At 54.2% G+C, this 10,246-nt stretch overlaps 1 protein-coding gene across 1 annotated transcript; it reads left to right on the plus strand.

The window, feature by feature from the left end:
- Positions 1–478: 478 nt before the first annotated feature.
- DHX30 (DEAH (Asp-Glu-Ala-His) box helicase 30) lies at positions 479–10,182 on the plus strand (the record flags this gene model as incomplete). Its single annotated transcript, XM_010155932.1, has 9 exons — positions 479–830; positions 1,501–1,627; positions 2,310–2,459; positions 3,559–3,711; positions 5,140–5,961; positions 7,135–7,213; positions 7,914–8,018; positions 9,076–9,251; positions 9,976–10,182. Coding segments are annotated over exons 1-9 (2,013 nt in total), but the record flags the coding sequence as incomplete, so codon positions are not given.
- Positions 10,183–10,246: the final 64 nt, after the last annotated feature.

Consider the following 10,246-nt stretch of genomic DNA (forward strand, 5'->3'; position numbering starts at 1 on the left):
CCATTCCATGATTCTATGAAATAACTGTTCCTGTGAAAAGACAAGAGGTGAACCGTTCCCAGAATCCTCACCTTGTGTTAGCCCAGTTCATACTTGTTTAGATGAGCCTTTCCAAAAAACACAAAATCCATTTTTGACACTCTGAGGTGGGTTTCAAAACTTTAAAATGCTAAATACAGTTAATAGTTTGTGAAATACCAATAGATCTTGCCCCCCGCCCTCTTTCTAACAGGCGATATGGTGCTCAGGAGCTGTGCCCTGGGAAGCGTGGCTAGTGAGCAGATTCCCTTCCCTGCAAACTACCGGCAGGAGGAAAGCTTTGTTTCCGAAAGTCCCTCTCCTTTCCCTCCTTTCCGGTGGGATATGGAGAAGTTGCTCCTGCGCTTCTCTCCCTTACCCGGCGCGTTTTGCTTCCCTGCGGAGTTCCCGTGTCTGTCTCTTTACTGTGGCTGACCACGCGTGTTTCTCTGGCAGGGCTGGGGTTTGCTGGGGCCCAGAAACGAGCTCTTCGATGCTGCCAAATACCGGCTCCTTGCTGACCAGCTCGGCTGTCCCGACGAGAGGTGGTGCTCGGAGGGCAAGTGGCGCTCCAAGTCCGGACCGTCTCTTGCCGACTTGTCAACTTGCTGGCGACGGATGGAGCCGGATGATTCCATCCAGCCCATGGAGCAGGGCAGGATGCCTAAAGCAATGAGGAGAGAAGAGCTGGAGGAAGGGGAGCTGGAGGAAGGGGAACTGGAGGAAGGAGAGCTGGAAGAAGAAGCAATCGATGTTTCTGATTATCTACCGATGGCACATCAGGACGCTCGAACCCCAGGCAGGGACGCGAGGTACGTCGGCCCCCGTAGCTGCTGATCCAGGGTAGTAAAGGGGGAGACTTTGCTTTGTAGCTGCCGCACCCCTGCGGTTCCTCACGCTTGAGCTGCAGCTCCCCACGTTGCTGGCGTGGCCTGTAGACGGGCCAGATGCTGACTGCTGTACGAGCAATAGCGAGGCAGCCTGGCTGCTCTCTCGAGGGGATGCCCAGGCATCGTCTGTGGGGTCTGCCTGCGAGTTTCCTGCCTTTCTTCCTCTTCTGTGCCTAAAGAGGGTGTCTTTCCCAGAAATGGTGCATGTGCAGTTTGTTCTTTTTTTGATCCTCTCGGGTTTTGAGGGCAACATGAAATCTGCTCCGTTCCATCACCATAGTTGCTTTGCTTGACTTTGTATTTTAAGAGCAGAAATCTTGGATTTTCAGTAGTCGACAGGAGTAAGATCAGTAAGGAGCTGGTGGTGGCTGTTTTTAGGGATGTTCCCTGGAATCAGAATTATTTATGCATTTAATCTGTTGATGCTGTCTGGTCTGTAGTGCAACCGTAAAGGTTTGATTGCGTTTTCGTAGACTGACAGATTTTAGCAGCGAGGTACAGCCTGACTTTTCAGATGACCAAAATTACCTGTGCCTTTCTCTGAGCACAGAGGGAATATTTGTGTATCAAACTCCTCTCATCTTCCATCTAGCCGAGGAGGGAGTTCCATTGAAATGACAGACGACAACACCGCCATCCGTGCCCTGACGCAGTTCCCACTTCCCAAAAATCTCCTGGCCCAAGTGATTCAGATTGCAACCTCTTCCTCCACCGTCAAGGTAAGGTGCTGTTTCACCCCTGCCAGGGACAAAGCTCAGGGACTGGCTGGAATCACTTTGGATGCTTTTTTGGGGCAGCTGAGAAGTGTGGGGAGAAGAGAAGTTAAAACTAGGCCTGGAAAAATCAGCGGGAAGAGCAAGGAAAGGATTTAGTGTCTTGGTAAAAGCCTGGGGAGTGTTGTTACTTGAGGCTGGGGCCATGGAGGAGCTGCTCTCTGAAGGAAGAAGGATGTTTTTGAAGGTGGCAGGTTTGCATTTCCTCGTGTAACTGTAACCAACACGAGTTTGTGTTGCTCAGAGCGGAGTGTAATTTCTGTGCTGACGGAATCTTTCCACCAGGCAATTCCTGCCAGTATCCGGTGATCCTCCTCCTCGGTGTGTGTCACCCGCTGCCTTTCCAAACCATGTGTGCTTAGCAGACAGGAGCTGTGCTCCACCCTGCAGGCTCTCAGGGCTGTTCCCCACACAGCTGTCTGCTCTCACTTCTGCTTAGCCAGTGCCTTGTGAGCTGGGGGAGTGCAATTCCGTGCAGTAAAGCCTCTCTGGTACACTGTTAAAAAGAAAACCACCCCAAAAAAAACCCAAACCAATTTGATTTCCGCTTAGAAGTATTTGAAAATGCCTGCTTAGTTCTGTAGGCTCTTAACACCTCCCCAAATGCAATGTCACTTGTGTCTTTTAGGAATACATGCAGTTCCGTACAGTAGGCACCAAGACCAAGATCTGCAAGCTCACGCTCCGCTGGCCCTGTCCAATGACTTTTGCTGCCAAGGGCCGTCGCAAGGTGGAGGCAGAAAACAAAGCGGCGGCGCTGGCCTGTCAGAAGCTTAAGGTGAGTGCTCGTGGCTCCTACGTCCCGTGTCCGGTGTGTCTGTCAGTAGAGGCTCCTTGCACCTGACTGCCCATACTTGATCCCAGTGGGATGATGCCTGAATCTTCCTGATCTTTGACTTTATGCTGCTTAAACAGAGAGAAGGCTCTGGGGAGAACTTACAGCACCTTCCAGTACCTGAAAGGGGCTACAAGGAAGCTGGGGGGGTTGTCTTTTTACAAGGGTCTGTAGTGACAGGACAGGGGGTGACGGGTTTAAATTGAAAGCGGGGAGGGTTAGATTAGATATCAGGAAGGAATTCTTCCTGCAGAGGGTGGTGAAGCACTGGGACAAGTTGCCCAGAGAAGCTGTGGATGCCCCATCCCTGGATGTCTTCAAGGCCAGGCTGGATGAGGCTTTGGGCAACCTGGTCTAGTGGAAGGTGTCCCTGCCTGTGGCAGGGGAGTTGGAACTGGATGATCTTTAAGGTCCCTTCCAACCCAAACCATTCCATGATTCTATGAAACACGGATTTCCAAACCTTAGGGTTCACCAAACTGCTGTTGTACCCGTCTAGTGTCTGACCTGCGAAGGCCGTCGTGCTTGTTTTGAGCCCTCAGCAAAAGGGATGTGTAGGTCACCCTGGAAGTGTCAGTATGTTCTCTTGGCCACCTCCTGCTGACCACGAAGACAAACTGTCTCCTCCTTCTCGTAGGAGGACTAATCCGGCCACGTTGCTGCCGTAGTTTGACTGCAGGCTCCAGAGTGAGCGGAGGGGAAGTCCAAGAAGGTAGTGTAGGAGTTACTGAATTGGCACAACGTACCAGAACCGTAGCGAGTTAACAGCCCTGGCGCGCGGGTTTTGTCAGACAAGGCCGTGGCGGCTGTTTTTTGGCGGGGCTGTTGAAGACCACCTTGCCAGCTCTCTGCTGGGGGCAGTCGGCTCCAGTGTGTCCGTTTCACCGGAGTTGAGATGGGATCATGCCTTGTTTCTTGCTATGGCAAAAGCAGCAGATGGGTTTGGGATAGGGGGTAAGGAGCGGGACCCCCGTGCGCTGTCTACCAGCACTTCGTACGCAGCAGCCTTGTGTCTGAGTGGTGTTGGCCTCTTCCTTTGCAGAGCCTTGGCTTGGTGGACAAGAACAACAACCCCCTCAGCCATGCTATGTACAACATGACTTCACTCCGGGAGCTTGGAGAGAACCAGAGGAAACCTTGCCACATCAAAGTCCCCGAAGCCACGCTGCGCAAGATTGAGAACTACCTGAATCACGTAAGGCTTGCCCAGCTGTCTGGGAATCGCCTTTGGCTCATCCCGTTTAACTTCAGGAATTGCACGCGGGTCAAAAGCTTCGTGTGACGGTGTCGAGGGAATTTGTGGCCTGATACTTTGCCACAAAAACTGATCAGCCTATGCTGACCTTTGGGGAAGGGAGATGCATTCTGGGCAGTGGGCCCTTCCTGTATGCATCCGTGATGTTTGCTTGCGTTATTTGCCTCTTGGGATGTTATGGAGTGCAGTTTTGGCTTGGTTCTAGCCTTCCCTGTAGGCCTAGGAATGCTGCCTTGTACAGGCTGTGCTTCCACCCAGCTACAGGGTGCCGGTACTTGTGCGTTTCCCTTGGGAGTCTGTTCGACGTGGGTGGTGGGTGCAGGTCCAAGCACCCGATCGTGCTTTCACCCAGGGGATCTGGTCTCTTCCCGCGGGGAGCGGATACCCGTGGGAGCTGCAGCAGTGCTGAGCCAGGGTTCCTTAGGAGCGTTCGCTGCCAAAGCAGGAGTTAGAGCCAAGGTAAGATGAGGTTGAGCGTAGCTCAGGTACACCTGTGTGTGGCTTATTGCAGTCGTTGAGAACAATGCCCACGTTTGGAAGTTGGCAAGTCACTGAGGCAGTGCTCTTGGGCCTGAGCAGTAAAGATCCCGGTAAAAAAACAGTAAACAAAGCAGAAGTGAATGTCCTAGAAAGCCAAAACTGTGCCTAAACCAGCTTCTGAATGATCTGCTTTAAGTGGCTGAACTAAGGGCCAGGAAGGGTAGAAAACCCTGAAGAAGTTGGGTCTGGCGTGACCATGAGCCGTCACACTGGGCGTGGGAGGCTCGGCATTGCGACTGAGTAAGGCCGAATCCAAAAGGACTCGTAGCTGAGCTTCTAATCCCCGACCGTCTGGGCCACTGCTTTGTGTTCTAGACCATTCCTGACCTATTGTTGCTCCCTTCAGTTCTTCCTGTGGGATGTGGGACTTCTGTTTTTTCTTTTGCCAAGACGGAATATTTCTGGCTTAGCTGAATGCGTAACGTTTTGTGCCGGTTTCGCGGCGGGGCTTCCTGAGGGAGAGAAGGGTGGTGGTGTAACTTGATAACTTCCAAAAGTTGTCTTTGAGGGGCCCCTGCATCACTTGCACGCGGTGTAGCCACGGACTTGGAGAGCTTAAGTGACTCTTTTATGCCTGTCAATTCAGGCATCAGCGCTAACATCCCTTAAAACAGGGGATGCAACGAGGAAAAGGAGCTGCCCCAGTTAATTCTTGCTTTCAGTAAACTCAATTCAGACTGTAAGTGGCTGAGTTACCTAAAATCTGAGAGACTCAGCTCACTGCAAAGCTGGTGTGGCCGAGCCTGTTCCAGACACTTGTTTCTTTCTGTCCTTCTCAGGACTGGTACTGATATTTTTGTCCCTGCCAACTTTCTCCGTCTCTCCTAGTACCCAGTGGACATCAGGGAGTCCAGGCCCCGGATTGCTGATGACATGATGAACCTGAGCAAGGAATCTGGTGCGATAAGCGATGCGATCACGGGGAAGACCTATATACCCATGTTGGAAGCAGAGGAAGTGCGCCTTAGCCAGAATCTCCTGGCCCTCTGGAAAAGGAGAGGATCCTCATGGCAGGAGAGCCACCCGCTGCCAGTAGATCCTCACAAGGACACCATCCTGTCAGCCATTGAGCAGAACCCTGTTGTGGTAATAGCGGGAGACACAGGCTGTGGGAAAACCACGAGGATCCCTCAGCTCCTGCTGGAACACTACATCCTGGAGGGACGCGGCGCCCGCTGCAACGTCGTGATCACCCAGCCGAGGAGGATCAGCGCCATCTCCGTCGCTCAGCGCGTGGCTCAAGAGTTGGGTCCCAACATGAGGAAGAACGTGGGCTACCAGGTTCGACTGGAGAGCAAGCCCCCTGCCCGGGGAGGAGCCCTGCTCTTCTGCACCGTGGGCATCCTGCTGCGGAAACTGCAGGGCAACCCCAGCCTGGAGGGCGTCAGCCACGTCGTGGTCGATGAGGTCCACGAGCGAGATGTCAACACTGATTTCCTGCTCATCCTGCTGCAAGGCCTCCCGCAGCTCAACCCCGACCTGCGCCTGGTCCTGATGAGCGCCACCGGGGACAACCAGCGTTTCTCCCATTATTTTGGAGATTGCCCCGTGGTCAAGGTGCCGGGATTCATGTACCCGGTGAAGGAGTACTATCTGGAGGAGATCTTGGCCAAGCTGGGCCGGCACCGACACCGGCACTATGAGATCAAGGTGGGTGATGAGGGTGACTTCAGGTGTATCGGCAAGGGGCAGTTTGGGCCTGAATCCGGTCCCTCTTCCCTGTGGTTGTTGGGCCGTGCTGGCTTGGCTTTACCTCCACCTCAACCCTCGTGCGGTGAAGTCGCCTCGGTTATGGCTCACAGCAGCCTGTTACCTCAGCGCTCGCCGTCCTGCGCCACCGAATTCCCTTCCTGCTGCTTTTTGCAAGTAGTCCTCTGGAAAACACTCTCCAGGCGTGTCCTCTTTGCTGTGGGAGGTCTTATTTCAGTTGTCGAGTTGCAGAATTGTCGGTTGGCTGGGACCTTTAGATGTTTGTTGGTCCAGCCTTCTGGACTAGAAGCCATCAGCCCGTTTGTCCGGCACGCAGAGGTCTGTCCCTGTGGCTGGTGTATCAGCCACTTCTCCTGATTCTGTGTCATCAGCGCACTTGCTGAGGGTGTCCCGTTGCCTTCACAGAGCCACATGATGGTTTGGGTGGGAAGGGACCTCAGAGCCCCCGCAGTGCCACCCCCTGCCATGGGCAGGGACACCTTCCATAGCCCAGGTTGCTCCAAGCCTCATCCAGCCTGGCCTTGGACACTCCCAGGGATGGGACGTCCACAGCTTCTCTGGGAACCTGTCCCAGTGCTCCCACCCTCTGCAGGAAGAATTCCTTCCTGATGTCCCATCTCCATCTCCCTCTTTCCGTTTAAACCCGTCACTCCCTGCCCGTGTGAGATTGTCCCTTCAGGGCTGGGTTTTCCACCTGCACTTTTTCACCTGGCCTGATACAGGAGCTCCAAATTACTGAGAAACACAGACGCTGCTGCTCTCTGCCTGGTGGATTTGAAGCCCCGGGTGCATATGGCACAGCTTTATCCCCAGAAGTTTCACGTTGGCTTTATTACTTGTTAGGAGCTGCTCGGTAGAGGTGCACAAATCTCAGTTAGCTTCCGAATCCGGAGAACGGGCAGGGGACTGCAGGTTCTCACCGCACAGCGGAGGAAACCGGCAGCGGTTGTGACCAGAGCAGGTTCCAGATGGAGCCAAAACCAGACTCCTGAGGTTCCTGGCTCCTAGTCCTGGGCAGGCTGAGTGCAGGCATTAGCTCCTTTTGGGGGGGCTCTGTGCCTTGCTGCTGGATAGCTGCTCCTTCATCTGCGTGTGTCCTCCTGTTTTATCCAGCAATCGGATGATGAATGCGTCCTTGATCTTGATCTGATCACCGACCTCGTATTCCAGATTGATGCCCATGGGGAACCAGGTAGGTCCTGCCTTTCCTTATGCTGAGGGGGGAGGAAAGCGAACCCTGCAGAGCCCAGACAGACCCTTGGCAGAGATGCCTTCTGCAAAGCCACCTCGCATTCCCGTTGAGCTGAGCGGGCTCCAGCAGTGTGGCATGAGCCAATTCTGAGTCTTTGGCTGAGAATCCCAGTCCTCGGTGTCCTGGGGCTGGTCTGTGCTCCAGCATTTCCAGCCTCGTGCTGCATGACGTGTTGGAGACCCATCCCTGATAACTCTCTTTGCCTGGGAGGTGATGTTCTTGTGAAGAAGGCAAGATTCTCGGTGACTTCTAAGAGCTGTCAGTATTTTGAAGCTCGTAGGAGGCATTCACTCTCAAACTACAGGTAGCCTGGTTTGTTCCTGGCTTTAAAACCTTACAACGAGCTCCCAGAAGCAGATAAATTGTGGCAGGAATGATGTCCAGACATCTCCCTGGATCTGACTTCCCGTAAAGGCTGATCTGTCACTGTTATAAGCGTGACGCAGGTTTCCTCGGCGATCGGGGGGTGTCACTGACCCTGGGCCCTGCTTTTCTCGGGGTTTCTTGGGCTAAATGTCGCCTTGGACTTGGGGAAGTACCGGGTGTCCCTTCCGTGCAGCAGAAGCAGGTTTTGTCTCTCCAGCTGGGGAAAAGTGCTTGGATTTGTAGGCGGCTTGTTCTTACTCCTGCTCTGTTTCAGGTGGGATCCTTTGCTTCCTCCCTGGGTGGCAGGAAATCAAAGGAGTGCAGCAGCGCCTGCTAGAGATGCTCGGATCTCAGAACAGCCGGTACCTCGTCTTACCGGGTGAGAATCCTTTTTCTCCCCAGGATTCAGGGGAATGGCTGTGCCACGTGTGTTGCTGAGCCCCTTCTGCTGTTGCACAGATAGAGAGCAAGCTCGTAGGCTCTGCTGTGTGTACTGGTGGTGTAATTGTGCCCGTTAAGCACCAAGAACTCCCCCTCGAATAACGCCTCCGAGCAGAGGCCGTCCAGACGTGTATGGCATCAAAGAAACTGCCTTCCTGTTTGCCCCCCGGCAGCTCGGAATTAGGCGAGGAGGAGACTGCTGAACTCCTGCTGTAGCTGCCTGCTGGGCCTATGCTGTAAAGCTGGTTCGTGGGAGGGAGATGTTCTCTGTAGTTGAGCTCTGATTAGTGTGTTGAACATCCTCTGTCCCAGGAGGGAAGTTTATATCAACAACCAGGATTACTTTTCAAGGCTGTAAGATTGTGAGGGTTGGTTCGTTTGGGGTTTTCCTCCCTATTCAGTGTCAAATAAGGCCTCCCAGGAGCACACCAGGAGCCAGCTCCCTTGCTGACTGGCAACCAGGAGCAGCTCCCTTGCTAATAAACGGAGATGTTTTTTGGTGAAAAGTGCATGGTTTTGTGCTCCCCTGCTGTTCTGTGCTGTTCCTGGGAACTTGTCCACATCACTGATCTGTAACAGGGCAAATGTGTGATATAGAAGAGTTACAGGCCCTTGCTGAGAACTGTTTTTGACCAAGTGAGACCAAATGAGGATAAGGATACCCCATTCCCATGCCCCGTAGATATTCTGGAAGGGGGGAGCCTCGGAGCTGGGCTGAGGGAGAGAGTGGGCCTCGTGCCTGGGGCCCGGGGGTGTTGTGATGGTGCCATTAGCCTCTCCGGGACGGGTGGCGATCAGAGCTCTGGCTGATGTTGAGCCATAGGTTGAAGTAACTGAAACGAGGCTTTCCCAGATGATTTTTCCTGGGATCTCCCTCACAGGAAACCGCAGACACTGAGCACTTACGAGTGGTGTCCCTGTTCCTGGAAGGAGAATCTGCCCACCTTGGCCTTGTACTGCGAAGCAGGGCAGGACTGACTGGGTTTCTTTTCCAGTCCATTCCAACATCCCCATGATGGACCAGCAAAACATATTCCAGAGGCCTCCACCGGGCGTCAGGAAGATCGTCCTGGCCACCAACATCGCCGAGACCTCCATCACCATCAACGACATCGTGCACGTGGTGGACAGTGGCACGCACAAGGAGGAACGCTACGATCTGAAGACCAAGGTACTGACGCCTCCGAGGGCGTGTGGGACATGCCGGAGCGAACAGATCCTTTCGGAGCCACATTTAAGAGGCCGTTCATGGGATGATGAAGCTGCTCCCCACTTGGCCCTTGTTTCGGGCTCTGGCGAGCGCTTTCCGAACAATGTGAAGGCAGCCATGGTGCTGTTGCCCTTGGAAGAAGGGATTCTGGCTGTACACCGCTCCTGCTTCCCCTCCCTGTGCCGGGTGGTGATCCACACCTTGGAATAGTTGGAGTTTAAACCCCACCCTTTTATATTTGCCCTGTTTGAACCCAGTTCAGGTCACAGTGCAGACCCTGCGCTGCCCGCGCACGCTGCAGGGATGGTGTGGGGGAGGCAGGACCACGCTCCTTGGAACTGGATGGTCTCTAAGGTCCCTTCGACCCAAACCATTCCATGATTCCGCCGGCAGCTCCCAGCAGGGCAACGTGATGAGCCCCTGGGAAGCGGCGTGATGCGGAGCCAAGGCAGGTTTCCAGCAGATGGCGTCAGGGTCTGGCCCATGCACTGAGCGGCTCAGGCCTTCGCTGCTGCCTGCTAGACACTGGTGTCGCAAGATGCGGGAGGGTGGGAAAGGCCTTCCTTGCTTTTAGCAGGATGGTTGGTCAGTCGGGAGGAGTTTGTGGTCGGCGGCCTGGATGGAAAGCTGCATTTAGACAGGACAGAGCCGCGACAGCATTCATGCCTGATCCTCCTTCTCCTAGGTGTCCTGCCTGGAAACGGTGTGGGTGTCCAAGTCAAACGTGGTGCAGAGGCGAGGGCGTGCTGGCCGCTGTCAGTCGGGATTTGCCTATCACCTCTTCCCTCGCAGCCGCCTGGACAAGATGCCAACTTACCAGGTTCCAGAGATCCTACGGACCCCACTGGAGAACCTGGTGGTTCAGGCCAAGATCCACATGCCAGAGAAAACGGTAAACACAGCACGTGCCTGCGAGATGTGCCAACCGCTCGGAGTTCAGCCAGGCCAAGGGCCAG

The sequence above is a fragment of the Eurypyga helias genome, unplaced genomic scaffold, assembly GCF_000690775.1.
Source record: "Eurypyga helias isolate BGI_N326 unplaced genomic scaffold, ASM69077v1 scaffold40397, whole genome shotgun sequence".
Classification (NCBI taxonomy): Eukaryota; Metazoa; Chordata; class Aves; order Eurypygiformes; family Eurypygidae; genus Eurypyga; species Eurypyga helias.